This window comes from Kogia breviceps, chromosome 10 (genome assembly GCF_026419965.1).
Source record: "Kogia breviceps isolate mKogBre1 chromosome 10, mKogBre1 haplotype 1, whole genome shotgun sequence".
Lineage (NCBI taxonomy): Eukaryota > Metazoa > Chordata > Mammalia > Artiodactyla > Physeteridae > Kogia > Kogia breviceps.
Window position 1 is genome coordinate 85,754,261 of NC_081319.1, and position 22,382 is coordinate 85,776,642.

The 22,382-nt window shown below is 42.3% G+C and overlaps 1 protein-coding gene and 4 non-coding genes across 5 annotated transcripts; 4 read left to right on the forward strand and 1 right to left on the reverse strand.

The window, feature by feature from the left end:
• Window positions 1–5,534: 5,534 nt before the first annotated feature.
• TRNAT-CGU (transfer RNA threonine (anticodon CGU)) lies at window positions 5,535–5,608 on the forward strand. Its single transcript has one exon. It is a non-coding gene; the product is annotated as a tRNA-Thr (tRNA).
• Window positions 5,609–8,902: 3,294 nt separating this feature from the next.
• TRNAM-CAU (transfer RNA methionine (anticodon CAU)) lies at window positions 8,903–8,975 on the reverse strand. Its single transcript has one exon. It is a non-coding gene; the product is annotated as a tRNA-Met (tRNA).
• A 1,127-nt stretch (window positions 8,976–10,102) lies between these two features.
• Window positions 10,103–21,848, forward strand: LOC131764221 (zinc finger protein 397-like). The gene is given in 5 exon segments (XM_067043217.1): window positions 10,103–10,180; window positions 18,709–19,005; window positions 21,174–21,292; window positions 21,294–21,514; window positions 21,517–21,848. Coding segments are annotated over 5 exon segments (1,047 nt in total).
• Window positions 10,766–10,847, forward strand: TRNAL-AAG (transfer RNA leucine (anticodon AAG)). The gene has a single exon. It is a non-coding gene; the product is annotated as a tRNA-Leu (tRNA).
• Window positions 13,369–13,442, forward strand: TRNAT-UGU (transfer RNA threonine (anticodon UGU)). Its single transcript has one exon. It is a non-coding gene; the product is annotated as a tRNA-Thr (tRNA).
• Window positions 21,849–22,382: the final 534 nt, after the last annotated feature.

Here is a 22,382-nt window from a genome sequence, read left to right on the forward strand (position 1 = left end):
TAGGCACTATGGCAGTTAGGGCAGTGAGGGGATTACAGAACCAGCTACAGTGGTGTTGAGAAATGCGTGTTTCATTTTTTAGTTTCTTTGAAATCTCTGCAGTTCTTGAGAACCTCCAGGAACCTTAACAGTCCTCAGAAGGGTTCCAAATCTGTTACTATTTTCAGATCAGAATACTCAAGGTGCAGGAAGTGGGTGGAGGAGAAAGGGATGACACAATGTATAGAATGCTCTCAAGATACTGGTTCAGCCCAAACCAGGAAACTGTAGTTGCTGGACAAAAGTGAATTCTCCAGGGGAACAATATCATCTGTTGCATAGTAAAGACCTAAAGTGATGAAGGTGGAGGACTGTGGCTTCAACCTGAGTGCATTATGCCTGAGTGTCTGGAGAGATCTCAGTCCCACCACTGCTCTGGAAAATCCAGGTGTCATACTCCTGGTGCCCTCCAGTGGCTGCTCTGAAGAGAAAAGAAAGGTTGTTCTGGGGAGAGCCAAGAACAGAGAAATGAAAAACAAATTTCCTTGCACTGGGATGTGAGTGCAGGTGAGGGGCAGGTGTGGAAGCAGCAGTCCTAATCAGAATGTTGCAGATGATGATGATAAAATCTTTCTAAAGAGAAGATCAAGGGATACAGCTTTCCACTTCTCCCTTCCTCACCATTCATGTAACAGACTTTAGTCCCCAAGGAAAGTCACAGGCAGAACATTCTGGGACGGGCGGACTGCCCAGGAGGGTCTCAGGAACACTAGTGGGAGTTCCCTGGAGGTCGAGTGATTAAGATTCCGCGCTTTCACTGTTGTGGCCCCGGGTTCAATTCCCGGTCTCAATCCCTGGTTGGAGAACTAAGATCCTACAAGCAGCGTGGCACGACCAAATAAATAATTTAATTTAATTGATGGCAGATTTTTTTTCTTTTAATTTTTGGCTGCATTTGGTCTTCGTTGCTGTGTGCGGGCTTTCTCTAATTGTGGCCAGTATTCTTCGTTGCGGTGCGGGGGCTTCTCGTCGCAGAGCATAGACTCTAGGCTCGCGGGCTTCAGTAGTTGTAGCTCACGGGCTCAATAGTTATGGCTTGCGGGCTCTAGAGCACAGGCTCAGTAGCTGTGGCGTCCAGGCTTAGTTGCTCCGCAGCATGTGGGATCTTCCCGGACCAGGGATCGAACCCGTGTGTCCTGAATTGGCAGGCGGATTCTTAACCACTGCACCACCAGGGAAGCTCCACAGCTTACTTTTTTAAAAGAACTTTACAGTGACTATCATGGTGATCATCATCATCATCATTACTGGCACTACTATTGCTGCCATTTTTTTCCTCGAACTAGAGGTTGCCACAATTTATCATTTAAATTAGATAGACTTGAGCTAATTGAATCTAAGACTAGTGTTGTTGCGTAAATCTACTATCCCAACAAACCACTAGTAGGCATCTAAAATCACTAAGGCTCCGCTAATCACAAAACCTTTGAGGAGAGTCCCTGGACAGGACAGGGATGTTCTAAAGTTCAGAGAACCAGGACTCAGACCTTCTCTAATCATCCTACTCCCAGTTTGTTAAGCAGCCCATCCCTGGAAGTAAGGCCCCAATACTGTCTCCCCCATGACAGTTATTGCATAGATGTAGTATCTTCCCTGGAGACTGCATGGACACTGGTGGTTGTTGGACTTTGAGAGTGCCCGTGTTAGTTCTGGAAGCTGGATTCCCCAAATCTGATAAAGAGTAGCCAAAGTCCCTCCCATAGCCAGCACATTGAATCTTGCTCTGTGGTCTCGTGAATACTCTTTGACTTGGCTTCGGGTCTCAGAAAACAGAAGCTGTGACTAGCAGTCAGGTACACATAATTTACTGAGAGAGTGGTCTCGGAAGAGGGAATCAGTGAAGCAGAATAGGGCAGGGTAAGGAGAGAAGTAAGGATGCAATTTCTGATGGAATTTAGCTTCAGGTAAATTGCAGTATAATTATTTCCATCTTGAAGGAAGAGAGATGGCCTTTTGTAACTCATGTCTGTCAATCCTTAGCTATGGGCTCACCCTCGAGCCCCAGGGGCATAACTGATGTGAGACAGCTCCCTTTGGCTGAAGGAAATTCTCGGAAGAATATGGCAGCTGAAGGTAATACTCTGAAAAAGGGGCAGCTATGGGCCATTAGGAGCCAACACTCAGAGCAGGTAGGGATGGATGGACAATCCTTCAAGCACATCTGAATCAGGCCGTGGAGACCATCTACTACCCTCCATGAACAACTCATTATTCGGAGGAATCCCCAATAAAGGCTCTCACTCAGTCAACATTTTCTCTTTCTTGCCTTCTATCTCTAGGGAATTGATTCTCAAAGCATGGTCCCCTGACCAGCAGCCAACAGCATCCCTTGAGAACTTGTTAGAAATGCAGTTTTTAGATCACTTTCAGACTTACTGAATCATAAATGAGGGTTGGGGAGGGTGGGGATGCCAGGGTGTGGGTGGGAACAGCAATCTGTGTTTTTAAAACCTTCCAGGTGATACTAGTACAGGCTAAAATTTGAAGACCACTGCTCTAGGAATGGAGAAGCGGCAGAAGGTATTGAAATTTTGACAAAGGATGAATGAGGAAAATCTCTCTAGTACTCCACGTGTCTACCATGTCCTCTGCATGGCCACGGCTACAGTGCCTCCCCCACTCAGCCATTGGGTGTTCCTAGGACCCCAGGGCTGCGTGGACAATTCAGCCCCTTGGTTTTGTTTCCTCAGTCTCTGACCTTTGTGGTTTCCACCTGGGTCCAAATTCAAGGTGTATTATCTGACAGACTTCCTTTTTGACCAAACTTTAGTCAGGCTTCTCTGAGTCCTCTTCCCTATTAGTCCTCTACCTTGGCCTGTCTTTAGCAAAAATCCTGTTCTTTATGTTTCTCTGTGGAATCACTCCAAGATATTAGAAGTGATTAAGGTGCACAAGAGTGTGTTTGATACACTCTCATGGAGTAAAAAGTGGGTTAATGCTGTATGCATGCACTTGTCCTTGCAAGGAAACACAAAAATGAGCATGTGTGTCTGTAAGGCTGTAAGGCTCCCTCTCTGGGAGGTGGAGATGAGGTGGGAGGGTGGGGAGCAGGGAGCGGGGGCACGGTGGTGAGGGGTAAGGAGGGTCTGTTTGATAATTTTTCAGGTTTGGGACTTGTCAAAATGTTGCATATACAACATAAAATCTTTTTACAAAAAGAAAAGTCTATCCTTTTGGACTACAAGTCTTGACCAAAGATCTGAAAAATGAGGGGAAATATGGGGAAAGCTTTTTCTTTTTTAACTGAACCTTAATTATCCTTAATCTATTATGGTAAAGACAAAGTTCTTCCCTGAACACGTCTCTGCCAAATTATCAACTCCCAAAAAAGCGACTGGAAGGGCTCTCTCCCCTTTATGGAAAGGTCTGTAGAAAAATGATTGGCAGGGGTGAGATTTGAATCTCCGTACCCCAAGAGACTAGCGCCCTCCCCCAACGCTTTGGATCGCTTAGGCAATTTACCTCTATGTACATGAAAAAAAAAAAAAAAGCAAATTACTTTACAGCTATTTCTAATGCTCAAAAGACATATAAGGAAAGTAAATTCAGTGTGAACTTTGTGTATATTACCTTCTCTACTCCCTTTCAACAGACACTCGTCGGGAACTTCACGTCCTTCAAGCAGGCAAAATTAGAGTTAAAATTGAATGCTCAGACCATTCCTAGGTCCCACGCACCAAATATCAGGTGCTCCATCCTCCCTGATTCTCTGCCTTGTAATGAGTCTTCCCAGCTACCGAGAAAGAGCAAAATTCGGTTTCGGATGGTCGCCCCTCTGTCCGTTCAACCTGGACCCAGCAGCCCCGAGTTTCGCCTCTGGTGCGGTCTCTCATGAGAAAGAGGAAGTAGACAGAGAATAAATCCATTAGAGTCTAGAAAAATCAACCATCGAGAAAACGTTTGAAAATCACCATGGCCGACTTGGCTTTGGAACTGTGACGACCCTGAGATGAGTCTCAGATTTGCCGGCTGAGTTTAGGCGTCGGCGGAGAGAAGTTATATTTCTTGTCCTCAACCGGAAAGCAGACAAACTCCCCTTCCCACTCCCTGCCCCCGCATCCCTAACCACCTGGACTTCGAGCCCCGACCATTTAATAAAGATCCTGTTATTAAAAAACTACGGGATTCCCCGGTGGCGCAGTGGTTGAGCGTCCACCTGCCGATACAGCGGACACAGGTTCGTGCCGCGGTGCGGGAAGATCCCACATGCCGGAGAGCGGATAAACCAGTGAGCCATGGCCGCTGAGCCTACGCGTCTGGAGCCTGCGCTCCGCAACGGGAGAGGCCACAACAGTGAGAGGCAAGCGTACCGAGCTGTGCGATAGACCCGCTTTTTTGGTGAATATGTTATAAGGCCTGAATTCCCAAAGTTCAGGGCTGGGATCCGTGATGCGCGCCTTCGTACCCACCTGGGTCTTGCGGGTTCTGACCCTGCGAAAGCAGTCTGGACTGGTCCTCCGGTCTCCCCTCTCCTGTCCCGGCCTCCCTGCCCACATCACCTCAGTGGTCTCACTCAGTTCCCGCCTGTTCTGGGGGCCCCAGACTCATCCCGACTCCCACGGCCCTTCCCCCACCCAGGCGGGGCATTCTGGGGGCGCGCAGCCGCGAAGTGGTCCAGAGCCCTCCAGCCTTGCTCTCTGCTCGTCCCCGAGGGGATGCGACTGGGAGGTGCGGGGAAGGGGGGTCAACGTGGGGTGCAGGGACCGGGTTAGAGGGGAGAAGGCGTTACCTCTTCTACGAGCTGATTTTCAGAAGTACCTGAGTGTGAAAACCTAGTCCGAGAGGAACAGAGGAGGACAAAAATTGGGGGGAACTGAAGTAAACAGCCTTTTTCCTGGTTGGATTTTTTCAGATGCTCACCAAATTTCCTGAGGCTGAAGCTGCAGAGGTTCCTGCCTCCCTGTCCGCACCGCCACCTCCACACCCCTCCTGAGAGGCTCCAGGTGGAAGGTTGTTACAACAGATCTTGACCGTGCTCTTGAGAATGACAGCACGGGATTTGGAGGGAAAACTAAACGGGCTGACACCTGTAGCTGAAGGAAGATGGCCTGAACGCCCAGCCTCCTCGGCTCCACCCGAGAGATGCACGTTCCTCCTCTCACCAATCCGGCACCTTCAGGTACCTCAAATGAGTTACTCTGTCACATATGGCCAGCTATTTCATGCAAATCCTTGAAGGTTTTTTAAAAATTACATATAGTTTTTAAAAGACATATTTCCTTGTAAAAGTCTTTCCCACTTATTTCCTAGCCTCGACTTTCTGTAACGCTTTTCCTTGGGATAACAGAAAAATCCTTTGTCTAACGCTACATCTACCTATTACTTTTCCTTTCGTATTTTTATGTCTCTAGCGCGTTCTGAGGAAGTGAAGCATCTCCCTGGAGTTGGCATATTTTCTAAAGGCAACAGATTAACGCTGGACAATGTAGTCATTTTTTTCCCCCAATCGAAGTAAAACGGGGTAGGTTCGGCCCCGCTGTCACTTTCTTTTAGGTGGCTCTATGGCTTAGTTGGTTAAAGCGCCTGTCTCGTAAACAGGAGATCCTGGGTTCGACTCCCAGTAGGGCCTTGTGTTTTTACCCGGAGGAAATCAAATCACTCAATCATTTTTTACCCGGAGGAAATCAATCTCCGGAGGAAATCAATCTCAATCAAGGGCCTTGTGTTTTTACCCGGAGGAAATCAAATCACTCAATCATTTTTTACCCGGAGGAAATCAATCTCCGGAGGAAATCAATCTCAATCAAGGGCCTTGTGTTTTTACCCGGAGGAAATCAAATCACTCAATCATTTTTTACCCGGAGGAAATCAATCTCCGGAGGAAATCAATCTCAATCAAGGGCCTTGTGTTTTTACCCGGAGGAAATCAAATCAATCAATCAATTTTTACCCGGAGGAAATCAATCTCAATCAATCAATCAACTCTTCCTGAAAATTTATTTTATATTGGCGAGTTAATTGTATCTTCTTACTAATCCCCCACAAATTCTCACCAAACTTACAGCGCTAAAACTGTCAGATACTATACAAGTTATTCGACTGCAATTTGCTCAGATTCCTTAATTTTGAAGAGAAGTAGATTCTTAGGGAGATGACAATTCATATGCAAACCACCTCCAAAGAATACTGCATGTGACTTTACCTCAATCACTTTTCAAATAGGTTTTGCATTGAACTGTGGTCAAATGTTTTTGAGCACCTACAATGTGTTACAGTTTAAAGTACCTAAATAGGAAGATATGTATAATCTCTCTGGAGTCTAACAATCTCCAGCTCTAAAATTGATTTCATTAAATAAGATAAATTAATGAACAATGAATCCATTACTAGCTATAAAGGAAAATTAGGATGTTTGCAGGGGCATGCTTGCCATTTTGAACAGTATATTCCCATGTTATTTCTCTTAAGGAAAACACTAGAATACTTCAGGAATGATGATAAACTCGAAAGAAAAATGTCCTAAACACAAACATTCTAGAGCTAGGACAAAGTTGCTGTGAGAAAAGAGCAAGTTGGAGAATTCTGCCAGATACCTAAAACAATTGAGTTTCAGCCCTAAAGATTTATGGAACTTCTGTGTCATTTTGTCTCCCATTCATTCATCAATTAATTCAACAGAGTAAACTGCTGGTCTTTTATGTACCAGGCATATTTCTGTCTTTCTTTCCTTTTATTTTCAGTTACATTTTTTCCCCATGTTATGGAAACTTTTAAGATCTACTCTCTTAGCAACTGTTAAATATACACTTCAGTATCATTAACTATAGTCACCAACCTGTGCATTACATCTTCAGGACTTATTTATCTCATGAATGGAAGTTTGTACCTTTAACCACCTTCACTCATTTTGCCCGCAACCCCCAATCTCCGCCTCTGGTAACCACCCAGGCATATTTCTAAGGGCAGGAAATACAGCAGCGAACAAAGCTAACAAAAAGCACTACTCTTGTGTATCTTACATTCTGGTGGGGGGTGACACGGGAAATAAAGAAATGAGTGTGTAAAATAAGTAAGCATATAAGATACTGATGAAGTCTGCAGAGAAAAATAAAGCACTGAAAGAATATGGGGAGAGTATAGGGTGGAGACAGAGTAACCAAAGAGTGTCATCCTGTCCTTTGGTAAAATCACTGGCAAATGTTAAAAAATTGTTTTTCGGGCTTCCCTGGTGGAGCAGTGGTTGAGCATATACGCCTGCCGATGAAGGGGACACGGGTTCGTGCCCCGGTGCGGGAAGATCCCACATGCCGTGGAGCGGCTGGGCCTGTGAGCCATGGCCATTGAGCCTGTGTATCTAGAGCCTGTGCTCCACAACCGGAGAGGCCACAATAGTGACAGGCCCGCATACCACACACACACACACACACAAAAATATATATATATATATATTTTAACTTTTTAATGAGAAATAGTTACAAAGTGGCTACTGTTATTTCTCTAAGAACCATGAGTAGCAATATTGAATAATCAGAAAACTGACTCCCAACAATGCCTGGATCTCACCTCCATTCATTTTGATTAGGGCTTTATTGAACTCGTTCACACTGCCTGTATTCAAACCTCAGCTGCTCCACTTATTAGCTAAGGGACCTTTGGCAAATTGCTTTATCTCAATGGTCATCACTGTGCTCATGTGTGAAATGGAAATAGTAATAGGACTACCTAATAGAGTTAATGGGAGGACTTGAGGGGTAAATATACATTAAATATTTTAGAAGGATATCTAGCACATAAATAAGCAATCAATAAAGTAAAAATTGTGCCCAGAATTGATTATACACAGAGCCTCCCTCATTCCAAATTTAGGTGATGATATTTGCAATTTTTGAACTGATGAAATTTAGATGTGTTGATGCTGAAAATGAATTAAGACTTGGGGGGGACTTGGAATGGGGTTAATATTTTTCCATGTGGGATGGGTGTGAATCTTTGGGGACCAGCAGGTAGACTAAGATGTCCTTTTCCTAATCTCTAAAACCTGTGAATATGCTATCTTGCAAGGCAAAAGGGATGTGATTAAGTTAAGAATCTCGAGATAGGGAGATTATCTTGGATATTTGGATTGGTTCAGTGTAATCATAAGGTCCTTATAAGAGGGTGGTAGGAGGGTCAGAGTAAGAGAAGGAGTTGAGACGACAGAAGCAGAGGTCAGAGTGATGTGAACATGAGTGAGGGAATAAGGGCATCATCTACAAGCTGGAAAAAAGCAAAGAATGATTTCTCTCCAGGGCCTCTAGAAAGAAGGCAGCTCTGCTACACCTTGATTTTAGCCCCTTAAGGCCCATTTCAGACTTCTGACCTCCAGAACTTAAAAATAATAAATTTATGCTTTTTTTTTTTTTTTTTTTTTTTTTTTTTTTTGCGGTACGCGGGCCTCTCACCGCTATGGCCTCTCCCATTGCGGAGCACAGGCTCCGGACGCTCAGGCTTAGCGGCCATGGCTCACGGGCCCAGTCGCTCCGAGGCATGTGGGATGCTCCCAGACCGGGGCACGAACCTGTGTCCCCTGCATCAGCAGACAGACTCTCAACCACTGCGCCACCAGGGAAGCCCTATGCTATTTTAAGGTGATAAATTTTTGCTAATTTTCTAGGGCAGCAAATAGACTGTTAATACAGATTTATGGTATGGGTGTGCACTGTAGTCAACCTATTGAAAAACTGTCTTGCTGCCAAAGGAAACTGGTACCAAAGAAACCTGCTTGAAGGACTACAGCCCCATCTATAATCACATCAGATTGACTGACTGGGAGTTAGTCCTAGTACCTACATTTCACACCGCAGATCTCGATTAGTAGGATACTTTTTTTTTGCTACCCTGTTTCTTTCTGAAACGAGAGTCTGTAGAAGTCACAAAACTCTTCTACCTTCTCTGAGATTCGAACTCAGCACCTTCAGATTATGAGACTGACGCGCTGCCTACTGCGCTAAGAAGGCACTAGCTTGCACTTTTTTTCAGTAGAATTATCGATCCTGTTTCATGTTTATACAAACTTTCTAGGAAGTTATATTTTTCGAATAGAGTGAAAAATAAGAGTATGTGCTAGGGCATATGTTTAGCATTGCTCGGAGTATGTCACAACGATTGATCAAAAGTATTTCAGGATTTTATCCTTGATTAAATATGCCACATGGTGAATTTTTTTTCCATTATGCCTTAAACACCACTTACTGCTGGGAGACATTAGACTTCATTAGATTTCACACTGCCCCACTTCACAACATGTGTAGTGACATACAGATACGAGGGGCCTCAGCTGGGTCCACAGGCATGAAGATTTCCAGATTGCAACAATGAAGGACACACAAAAATGTTTAGCTCTGCTAAGGGCGAAGCTGCTGTCTCCTTATCTAGCTCTGGAACTGCCTTGCCTGCCAATGTTCCTCTTACAATCGATGTCTTTGATCATGACCATAACCATGACCATGACCTGAAGGCCCTTCTCTTCTGGCTAGAAGTCCAGAATAATGTAAATAGAGGCGAGATAAGGTGGAAGAGATGAGGTGAGATGATTGAGAAAGGAGAAAGAATATACTGGATTTCAATCCGGCAAAGTAGAAACGGTCCCAAAATGGAAACTGTAGGACTGAAGTGTAAATCTTGTTTGTGCCATCTATTAAATTCGGAAAAATAATTCACTTGGTTTTCTTGGGAATATGTCAGTTTTAAAAACTTCATTATCTGTAAAATGGGATAATATCTCACAATATTATTTAAAAGACTGAACACTTGACGCACACAAAAAAGTTGTTCAATGAATACTTGTAAGTGATACAAATGATGATAGCAAACTGTACTAAGTGCTTATTATGGGTGAGGTACTCTTTTAAGCAATTTATATGTATCTTACATGTATTGGCCATGTATCTATCTATCTACCTACCTATCTATCACTTTAGGCAAGTCTTATTATTGTCTCCAGTTTACGTATGAGAAAAGTAAGACCCAATAAGTTTAAGTGACTTGCCAGTAGGCTTGTGGCTACGCAGTCGATGTGAAACAGTGGCACTAGGACTCACTTAAACGGTGCAGCATATAATGGATCAGGCCGGTCAGCGAGAGGATGAGCCGCCTTCAGGCAGAGACCCGGGGAAAAAAGACCAAGGGACTCGCCCAGTTTGCGTTGGTGGGTTTGGAGCAGGTAGAACGCGTCCTCTCTGGGCCTGGAGAGGATGGGACGCCCCGTACCAAAAGCAAACTCATTCTCTCCCTGAACTTTGTAAAAAAGTAGGTCTGCTTGCGCAGTTGTTTCCTTCAATAAGAAATCACACACAGACACACAAACCCCGACTCAAGTTCCGAGTGAGTGGGAAGAGGAACTTCCTTTTCCTAAGGGAGGATATTAAAAGTAACTTCCCGCTGCTGGCCCCAGACGCAGTTGACAAATTGGAGACTCTCGATCTCTGCGTCCTCAGAGTTCCGGTGCTGCATCGGCGGTGGTGATTTCTAATCATTTTTTGTAACGACTGATTTTCTTCTTTTGAGGGATATTATGCGTTGGCTGCTTCTCCCTTTACTTTCGAGTATCACAAACATAGCATAGGAGGCAAAAATGTGTCTCCCGAAGTAGGAATCTATTTGCAGATTTTATTGGTAGTGGGATGACAGTTGTCTGGGGCGGGAGTTGGGGGTGGCAAAGGCTCTAGAAAAAAAAAAAATAACGCGCGAGAGGACAGACTTGTATCTTTTAAAGTGTTAAGGAGAGTTTTAAAATCGTTGGTCGTGGGGTAGCGTGGCCGAGCGGTCTAAGGCGCTGGATTAAGGCTCCAGTCTCTGCGGGGGCGTGGGTTCGAATCCCACCGCTGCCACGTTGTTATTACACCCGCTTCTTTGACAATTGCTTGAGGTTAAGAAATCCTTTTTTTCCAACTTCAGGGGTAATTAAGGGAAAAACAAAAAAAGTCTGATATCTTAAATTTAACCAGCCACATTTAACAATATAAACAATGTTGAAATAAATAATATCTGCATTTCATAAGGGTGTGTACTAGAGAACTTTCTGAAAGTGCAGTTGCTAAATCAAATCATATGTGTGATGGTAATTTCAGTGGTTCTTGTCTTAGTCTTCCCTAAATGTTGCTAATTTATCCTCCTATAGAGCCAGGGAAGGGCCTGTTTCCTTGACACCCTGGCCAGGACAGAGCACTCCTGTGACAATGAGAATTAACAGCCATTTAGTTCTTACTAAGCCCCAGTTATTGTTATAGTCTTTACATTGTCGTATTATATTCTCAGCAATATATAAGAAAGTGCATATTATTATTCCCATTTTACAGAGAAATAAACTGAAGTTATAACCAGTTAATCTCTTGCTTGTGGGTAGAGGAATCAATATATTAATACTGTAGGGTAGACTAAAGAATGGTCTTCCAAAAGATATCTCCATCCTAATTCCTGGAAGCTGTAAATATTACTTTATATGGCCAAAAAAACCCAAAAAACAAAAGGTGGAGTCTTTGCAGAAGAGATTAAGTTAAGGATCTCAAAACGGGGACTTTATCCTGCGTTATCCAGGTGGAGCTTAAATGCCATTGCAAGTGTCCTTGAGAGGCATAGGGAGAGTACACAGAGACAGAACAGGAGAAGACAATGTGAATACAGAGGCAAAGATAGGAGTAATGCAACTACAAAGCAAGGAAGGCTGGCTGCCACCAGAAGCTGGAAGAGGCAAGGACAGATTCTCCCCTACGGCCTCGACAAGGAGTATGACCCTGTCAACACCTTGATTTCTGCCCAGTGATACTGACTTTGGACTTCTGGCCTCTAGAACTGTGGGAAAATAAATTTCTGTTGTTTTAAGCCACTGAGCTCTGGTAATTTGTTACAGAAGCCACAGGAAACTCATACAATGTCTTCAAGTGCTAATAGGCAATGCTACCACAAACAATTTTTGTTTGTTTGTTTGTTTACCAGTCTGTTAGGTAGAAAATATTATTTCATTGTAGTTCTGTAGTTTGGATGTCTCTGAGAAACTCACGGATTGGCAAGAGGAAAGGGTTGGATTAGGAGAGTTTCCCACACGCTTAGGTTCTTGCCCTCGGTGAAAGAACTCTTTTCACCTAAACTAATTCCCCGAAGTGTGAATTTTCCGTTAGCTTTTAAGGAAGAGCTTGTTTACTGGCGTTCCACTTGCCGACCTGAGGGGGCTGGGATGTGGCGGTGGGATTTGAACCCATGTTTCTAAAGAAATTAGAGACTTAATGCTGCATCCTAGAATGCTCCCACACTACCTCCAAACGTTTTAATCAAACGTTTTACTCATTTCCAAAAAATATTAAGAAAGTTCTGTGCTTTCTTTGTACAAAATAGGAGCTTCGATTCCTACCCCTGGGAATATCAGAGGCACATCTGCGAGCGTCACCTGCTTTATCCTACCACGATCCTCCCAGTCAGCTCCCCGTAAAGCCTTCTGGGCGTTCAGGTGGCCCGCAGTCGCGATCAGGGGACCGCCCTCAGACCTAGCTCTCTGCTCGTCCCCGCGGGGGATGAGACAGGGGGTGGGGGAAAGGGCGGGTCATCGCGGGGTGAAGGAACCAGGTTAGAAGGGAGAAGGTGTTGCCCTCTGTGCGAGTTGAAGACCTATTGCACTGGAAATCAGGCACTTGGTGGGCAGGGAGTGGTCAACGGGTGGTTCTCTGAAACCGTAAGGCTCTTCACCTAAGGAGGATTGTACCTGGATCCAGGGAACACCTTGTGGCCAGCAAAGGACCATTCCGTCACTCCCCGTCCCCCACTCCAAGGGGCTCTACACCTGTGGTTGTCTCATCGGAGTCTTTACAGCGACCTTGACATTGGCGTTTTAGGATTTTGAGAGCGATTGTGACTGACTGTGTAGCTGAGCTCTACACTCCCAGCCCCCTCTTGTCCGCTCCCGATTCTTCCCCTCCAAGTCACTGCTTGTTAAGTGCAAGTGACGGGTAGGGACACTAGGTGCCCTAGCCCGGCGGTCTAAGAGTCTTCTAGTGGAGTTCCATTTTTAGGGTTCCTCACTTAGTTTATAGGAATGAAGAATCTTAGTTACAGAAGACGAGGTGCAGTAACAGCAGATTTTGCTTTTAGAAGACTTTATCCTAATTGGAAAAAGTGAGTAGCCTCGACTTTTACTGATGGTTATCCTTCGACTAATTGAAGTGCTATTGGTCCCAACATTCAAGTTGCCCGAAACTTTTCCCGCTTGTATTAGCTCTGCAGCGCATCTAAGTAAGCAAAACGTCTTCTTGGAGTTTGTCGCTTTTCTCACAATAAGCTGCACTGAATCACAAAAGCTACGTCAGGAATATTTAATCTCACGGTAAGGACAGATCTAGAACAAAACAATGCTCACGTGTGGGCTCCATGGCTTAGTTGGTTAAAGCGCCTGTCTTGTAAACAGGCGATCCTGGGTTCGAGTCCCAGTGGGGCCTTGGCTTTTTCCCTCTCCCTAAGAAGCCAAATTCTTCAGCAAACCCTCATTACTACTAATTCTCCACCGTATTCAGTATTACTGTGAATTCTGATCCAAATTCTTCAGCAAACCCTCATTACTACTAATTCTCCACCGTATTCAGTATTACTGTGAATTCTGATCCAAATTCTTCAGCAAACCCTCATTACTACTAATTCTCCACCGTATTCAGTATTACTGTGAATTCTGATCCACTCATTCAAAAGCAGCTGTGACTACAGACATTCTCACTCCTAAGGAAAAGGTGGTGGGTCACTTTATGGAAACAGAAAGAAAATGACCTTCTGTTTTTCATCTTTGCTGAAGTTCCCTGTCCTCTCTTTTTTATTTGGGAGGGGGGGGCAACAAAACTGTACCAACTCTTAAAGCTTTATTCTGAATTCCCATGTAATTTATTAGTGATTCTAGGAAACTCAGCATTATGTTATCTGTTTTATATATGACTTTTCAAATATTACTACATTATAATAACAGTAATTTACATTTGCTTATATGCCCTCAGTCTTCAAGGAAGGGCTTTAGTCCCAAAGGTAATACATATATTGGCCTCACTAAAAACTGAACTTTAATTCTGCAATTTAAAAAATGGAATGATCCTATAATGCAATGATTCCCAAGCTTAGTAGACATTTAAATCACCTAGGAAACTAGTTAAAACAGAGTTTCTAGGGACTCATCCCCAGAGGTTTTAATTCTGTTTTGGTGAAAGGCCCAGAAATGTGTGTTTTTAACAAGCATTCCAAGTGATTTTGAAGCAAGTGAATCAGATTTGCAAAAATCCTGCTTAAAATATTACACACAGAGCAGAACTGAAAGTGAGGTCCAGCTATGCTATTAGCACATTTGTACTAATTCGTGAACATCTACTTACCCTCTTTATCATCTAGTTAGCATTATTGGAAGTCTACTACATTCCAAGAGTTTCCAGACACGCTGTCATTTAGTCAGCCCAGCAATCCTGTCAAATATGTGTTATGATCAGCTCTTTGAAGATGAGAAAATAGGTTCAATAATATTCAAAGTAACAGAGTAAGTGACAAAGTTCAATTTCAAACTCAGGTCTGTCTGATTCTGGAATCCATGCCTTTCTCATGATATCTGTCTTCTATTTGATTGGAGTCAAGGATGAAGTTTTTGGCTGCAGAGCTAAATAAAATTAAGCAACTTAGACTGATCTCAAACCTTAGTCCTAGGGGTTAGGGATCCTTAGATAACTGTCTGTTTTCTGCTAGAAGATAATCAACCCAGTGAACAGTTGCTTAACTCGTTTAACTTAAGGAGGAGGAAAATATAAAATAAAACCTCAGAAATCTATGTAGGAGGTTCTCCACAAAAAAATGAGCAGGCCATATAACTAACAAACTGAAATAATCTTCTTCATCTCCTAAGCTCTGTTTGTTTGTTTGGTTGGTTGATTTTGGTTTTTTATTTTGTTTTTTTTTTTTTGCCTTGGACATGCTGTCTTCATGCCCTGATTCTTTAGATTTAAACACAGTATATTAGCTAGGGCTGCCATAAAATATCACAGACTGGGTGGCTGAAATAACAGAAGTTTATTTTCTCATAGTTCTGGAACTAGAAGTCCAAAATTAAGGTGCCATCAGACTTGGTTTCTGGTGAGACCTCTCTTCGTGCCTTGTAGAAGGCCCCCTCTGACTGTGTCCTCACATGGCTTTCCTCTGTATGTGCAAGGGAAGAATGGGAGTGAGAGCGAGAGCAGAAGGTAGCTCTGGTGTCTCTTCCTCTTCTTATAAGGACACCAGTCTTATTGGATTAGGGCCCCACCCTGATGACCTCATTTAACCATAAATTACCTCCTTAAAGGCCCTATCTCAAAATGTAGTCACTTTAGGGGTTAGGGCTTCCAAATATGAATTTTGGGACAATACATCCAGTCTATAACAAGTAGGAAGAGGGAGGACTGTATGGCCTAGCTCTGAGTAACAACTCAGTCATGACAGCATCTAATAACTTCTGAAGTTCAGCCTGAAAAGGGAGTTTTTGGATGAGAAGAAAGTGTTGAGATAAAAGTTTTGTCAGACACTTTGTATCAGGTAATAAGATTTAAATGTAAAAATATGTAATCTTTATGTAAAAACAGAAAATACTGTTATAAAATATTTAAAGGAAAACCATAAAATATTACATAAAATGTAGGTAATATTTATAATATCTTGAGGTGGAGAAGGCCATTCTCAACATGGCACCAAATATACAAACTATTTTTTTTAAAGAGTGAATGATTTCATGAATAAAAATAATTTTTATTGTAAAATTAATATCCCCCCCAAAATTAAAATACAAAGTATAAAAAAGGAGAAAAAAAAAGCATTGTCAGACAATTAGGCAAGGATTTGTCCTTTAAAGCACTTATTCAGTTGCTTCTTTACTTCTACCTTGTTCTAAGGAGTGACCTGCTCTGAGATGGTCTTCATGTGATGGAGATGTGGATATTATACCGGCATTTGGAAGAAATGAAAGGAGGATCTTAATTTGATCAGCACTGTGCTTTAGCCAGTTGAAAAACAGGATATAAACCTTGCCCCCATGGAGCTTTCAATATGGTTGAAAAGACCAAATAAGCATGTACCCCAAACACTACAGATATTTTAAAAACCTATGTTTGCTCATGACATTTGCAGAGCATCCACTTGGTGTGTGAATTCTGGAAGTGCGTGAGCCTTATGAACCTTGGACAAATTACTTAACTTTTTTAAGCTTTAAGTCCCTCAACTATAAAATGAGGATAATAATAGTACCCACCTCAAGGAGTTGTTAGGAGACAATTCATATAAATTGTCTAGAATGTGTTAAGCCATTATTATCATCATTATTGTTAATAGCACAATATTTGTTGTCTTTCTGAAAATTATTGGGGTAAATCCTGCTCTCCCTTGCTATTAAGATGGGATTAATGAGGGGAAGAACTGATGCGATCTATAATCACAACCAAAAGTATAAATAAAAGATAGATACTGTCTCCAGGGACATTAATTCACCAGTGACAGCCCCTATGGGATCACTGGCACATTGGGTGTGAACTTGTTTTATCTGCCTTTGAATCAGATTTGGAACCAGGAGAGATTATCCAATGCCTTCAGAATCACATTCACCCTACCTGCCATATTAAGACCTTTGGTGGCTTTTATTGAAGTGCTGACCTGATCATACTTGCTTCCCTCTCTCAGGACTGTTGGAATCCAACCCTTCTGCAACCTTTCTCCTGACTAAGCTTCTATAGCTAAACACATCTGCTTAATACAAATTCAGATGAGAAGAGGTAAGTTCTAGTGATGTCTCTTTCTATTCACACCAGCCTAGATGGTATTGTGTTTTGTTTTGAGACAGAAAATGAAGGTTCTGAGTTTTGGCAACATCAGGCAGGGTAAGATTCCTCCATGAGCTAAATGAATTCTCGTTATGCCAAACCAATGGTTGTCACTTGTTCAAAATTATGTTGATCCCAGAAATATGTCCCCAAAATCCAATTGTCTAGGAGATGGGGAGGAATGAGAAAGCAGGTCAAGTCACTAAAAATCAATTCTCTAAAACCAATACTCTGTCATTTGTGTCACATCCCTATGTGAAGACCAGCAAGAATTTCCCAGTAATAAAGTTTTTACCTTTTTGCTTTAAAGTGAATGAATGAATGAATAAATGCCAATACTCTGAAGATAAATTTGAAGGTCAAACAATATAAAGAATAACCAATTATAAAATATTGAGGACTTGTGGGGTGGGGTGGGGGCAATGGGATCTTGTTTTACTCTTTTCCTCAGCCATTTTATACACAAATGCGTGAACTTCCTGGCAAATGCAGGTGATTTCTTTTCTGTTTTTGGAGACATACTCCCTTGCCTCTCCCTCTTTCTGTCCCCGTCCCTGTCCTTGGTGGTTAAACAGCTGCAACAAACCATCCTAGCCATGAATTCAAGTGGTTGTATGTAAATGTGTAGTTTGTCAAATTGACCTAGAGGTGTCTGGATGAAGCAGGAATCCATCCTCTGGTGAATGGACCGTCAGGGCCAATTGTTATATAAGTCAAGCTTTAAATTTATCTTTTGGGGGAGGTCTTTTTTGGTTAAATCATGTATTCCGATCAATCCTCATATACATGCTTCTTTCTCTTAATTGAATTTCCATTCTTTCAGCACCTCAGATTAAAACTTCAAATGTTCTTTCAGCTCCTTCCTCTCTGCTACATTCATACCTTGCTCTTGATTCCCACCACCACTCTCCAAGCTAACATTCTCAGCCTCTCTCCCATACACTCTTGCAGTAGCCTCCCCACTGAGCTCCCAACTTCCAGTCTCTTCTTGAATCCCTCGTTATTCAGCCATAATAAATGTTTTTAAATGCTGCTCCAATCATTTCACGACTCTTCTGAAAAAAAAATCTTCATTTGAGCAGACTCCTTAACCTAGTACTCAAGATTTTCCATATCCTGGACCCAAGTTATTTTTGCAACCTGGTTTTCCACTACACCATGTTATGCACTCTATGCTGCAGTACGTGATGATGTGTGCTTTCCACGCTTTCAAACAATGTGTACGACTCTAATGCCTTCACCATCATTGACAAATATTCAGATACCTTCCATTCCTTCTTATTTAATTTTCATTTATATTAAAGACATATGCGTTCAAAGTTAAAAAAATAAAATAATACTATGGCTTATAATGAAAAATAGCAGTTCTCTTCTTCATCATTCCTCACTCTCAATTCCTGGTCTCCCAAGGTAACACATTTTTAATAATTTCAGTGTTTTCTTCTATTTACCCATACTTCTTAATAACACGTTTTTATTCTATTTGTGTTTTTTAAGTTTTTAACACACTTCAGTACGCGGGCCTCTCACTGCTGTGGCCTCTCCCTTTGCGGAGCACAGGCTCCGGACGCGCAGGCTCAGCGGCCATGGCTCACAGACCCAGCCTCTGCGCGGCATGGGGGAACTTCCCGGACCGGGGCATGAACCCGTGTCCCTTGCATCGACAGGCGGACTCTCAACCACTGCGCCACCAGGGAAGCCCGGCAGTTTTTCATCTTAATACTTTCTATATTTTGCAAAGGGGAGTCTCCCTGGAGTGTGAACCTATCTGCAGGGACCCCTCTCCTGAGAGAAAATGACTACAGATCTTATTATTCAGAATGAAAAATAACCAGGAGGAATCTGTGATAGTAAAGGTGGAGGAAGAGACTTTTTTGTACAAGAAATTGACTTGCAGCAGAATAGCCAGTCCAGCCAGGAAGTCTTCTGCCAACACTTTAGACGGTTCTGTTACCAGAAGACACCTGGACCCAGAGAGTCTCTGAGCCAACTCCAGGAACTTTGCTGTCAGTGGTTGAGCCCAGAGAATCATAAAAATGAGCAGATCCTGCAGTTGCTGGTGTTGGAGCAGTTCTTGGCCATCCTGCCTGAGGCGCTCCAGGCTTGGGTGCGGGAGCATCATCCATTGAATGGAGATGAGGCTGTGTCTTTGCTGGGAGGTTTGCAGAGAGAACTTGATGATCCAGAATTTCGGGTGGGAAGAGGAAGCATGTTCTGCTGTGGCAATCAGGCCATTAAATTAACCACATTTAATAGTTTGCTCAATAGGAAAGCAGTGAGGGTAACAGTGAGCTTTTGTCCCTGTCAGGAGTCATTGCTTCTGTCGGTTTCTTTTTCTGTCTCATCTCTCCTGCTAAGCCCATTCAGTCCTTTTTCCTAATCCTGTCTCCATGGGAGTTGTTTCCTAAGGTTTTAGCTCTGGTTTTCACAGTAGTTTCCTCCTAAGCCCAGTGGTTCCTAATTGTCTCCAGGGCACATCTCAAGCAGGTGGACAGGAAATGCTCTGGCAGGAGGTGATATCTCTGGGAGCTGCACAACAGTCAACAAGTTGTCAGCTCTGGCACGTGGAGACCCGGCTCAAGCATGACTCTATATTCACAAAATATAGAAAGTATTAAGATGAAAACCCCATTTCCTACGAGAGAGGTGAGGAGGAGAGGGAGGAATCTATCTGGGAAGGTGGGTTTGGGTAGCAGGCTCCTACTTGGCCGACCAAAGCCATCCTTTACAACTTAATCATCAGTGTTTCTAACCCTGACTCTCACCTGAAATCCTCCCTGGCTCATCTACTCTCTCTTTACAAAGTACAACCTTTATTCGTGGTCTTTTAAGCAAAAGATTTTTATTTTATTTGTTTTCATATACCATGTTGGTTTTCATTAAAGCATTAAACTATCACATCATTCTGTTGCCTTTTATACCACCTGTTTTACAGTCTCCTTTACAATGACCTTCTAAATGTCCTATCCTACCCTGTATCTGTAAGTTTTCTATACCCAGCAGTGATAAAGTCATCTTTTAAGCCTTTCACTTTGACTACATTTCTTCTGTCCTCTTCCACATTAAATTCTCTTGTCTTTTCATGTCAGTAGCTTCCCCTACATGTCACTCCAGTCTAGGTTTGTTACACCTTTTCCTTTCCACATTCTCTACATGCCAAATGTGCTTTCTGTTTACTAAGCATCTCCCTTTTTACATCCTGATCCCCTTTAGAATCTGTCTCCAGAAAAATAGCAATAGTGACCAGAAGAGTCAAGAAATCAGTCCTTTTCCAGTATTTCCTTTGAGTTCAAGTGGAATCTCCATTTTAATGAGTTCGATGGGACATCTCATTTATTTCCTTCAGGCCAAATTTCACTAAAAATGTGTATTTTAGTGTGTTCATAAAGCAATACTGATGTTAGTTTGTTTGAAGGAATTATTGGTTTACATTGAATCTTCAAGCAATGTTCTATGTGGGGGAAGATTAAGACAAAGAGTTTTCTCTCCAAGCAATAGAGGAAATACACTTTTGCCTTTCTGCTATACAGTGGGCCCTTTGTATCTGTGGGTTGCACATCCTCCTATTCAACCAACCGTGGATCGAAAATATTCAGAAAAAAAAATTCCAGAACATTCCAAAAAGTAAAGCTTGAATTTGCAACACACTGGCAACTATTTCCATAGCATTTACATTGTATTAGGTATTATAAGTAATCTGGAGATGATTTAAAGTATATGGGAGGATGTACATAGGTTATATGCAAATACTATGCCATTTTATATAAGGAATTTAAGCATCTTCAGATTTTGGTATGGAGGCATGAGTAGTGGAACCAATCCCCTGCAGATACCAATGGACAATTGTACTTGTATTTGAATGCAATTTAAAGTACTCTTTACGCACTTAGACTTTAACAAATTAGTGCCCCTTTTTGGTGTTAAAGATTATTCTCAATCCTAACTTAGTAATTATTACATAGGTTATTTATGCCTAGGATATGTCTATTTCAACTTTCCTTTCTAGCATTTTCCTTAATTGAACATAAGAGCTATTTATTAATTGTTGGAGGAGCATGACTAGAAAAGAGATAAATGATCCCTTAGGAGTTTAATATTTCATCAGTTCAAAAAGGTGACATTTCTATTGTTTACTTTTACATATGTTTGAAATCTTCCATAATAAAAAGCTTAAAAAGAAAGTGACATTTAAATGATCCATTTCCTATTTTTGAAAGTGAGACCAAACCTTAGACTGGGAAGTTGACTGCAAAGTAGAAAGTGTCCAAAGGAATGGAATCACAGAAGATGATACTCAACAGAATCTTCAGAGGCAGGAACATTTTCTTGGGGGCTCATTTTGGAGACCTTTGAGAATGCAAGGACAGATTTGGAGGGCATCAAGGAAATTCAAAGGAAGGGAAAGAACACAAATGTGATCAGTGTGGGAAAAGCTTCATGCACATCATGAATCTTATTGGACATCAGAGAATCCACACGGGAAAAACCCTTTCAGTGTAAAGAATGTGGAAGAGCCTTCAGTCAAAATACAACCCTTTTAAATCACCTCATAATTCACTCTGGCAAAAAACCTTATCAGTGTAATCATTGTGGCAAAAGTTTTAGTTAAGGATCAGTCCTTATTAAACATCAAAGAAATCTCACTGGGGAGGGGCCTTATGAGTGCAATGAATGTGGCAAAACCTTCAGTAACAGCACAGGACTTAGCATCAGAGGTACCATACCTTAATGAAACGTTACCAGTGCAATGACTGTGGGAAGGCTTTCAGAGAAAGTTCAAACCTTACTAAACGTCAGCGAATTCATACAGGAGAAAAGCCCTACAAATGTGATGAATGTGGAAAAGCCTTCAGTGGAAGTTCTGACCTTACTAGACATCACAGAATTCACACTGGGGAGAACCCCTGTGACAAGTGTGGGAAGGCCTGACTGAGCTTACATCTTACTGAACACCAGAGGATCCGCAACAAAGAAAAACCTATGTGTAGTAAGTGTGGAAGAGCCTTTAAACAGAGATCAGGTCTTTTTCAACATTAAAAAAAAAAAGCACAACTAATCAAAATCACTTTGGGAATTCCCTGGTAATCCAGTGGTTAGGACTCTGAGCTCTCATTGCTGAGGGCTCAGGTCCAATTCCTGGTCAGGGACCTAAAATCCCGCAAGTGGCACAGCAAAAAAAAGAAAAAAAATCACATTGCTTTAATTACTGTAGTAAGAATTATAAGCAGCATTTGTTTCTCATAGAATTCAGAGAAGCTACATGAGCACTCTCCATATCTGTCACCGTCTCAATTTCTCTGACATCAAAGTATCTACAGACTAGATTCTCTCTCAGAGTGAGCTAAGCCAGATTTTCTATTTCTAGGCCTCAAGGCTGACTAATATAAAATGTAAAGCTTCAGAATGGCCTGTTTCATCCTATCCACAATGAAATTTAGAGAAAAATGCACACCCATAACCCCGAGTTGAAAGTACCATAACAGTTCTCAGGTGAGTAGTTAAAGGTTTAGGCATTCATTGCTTTTCTTCCTCACTTTCTCTTCCTTTGCTTTATGTGTGGTGATCAAGACC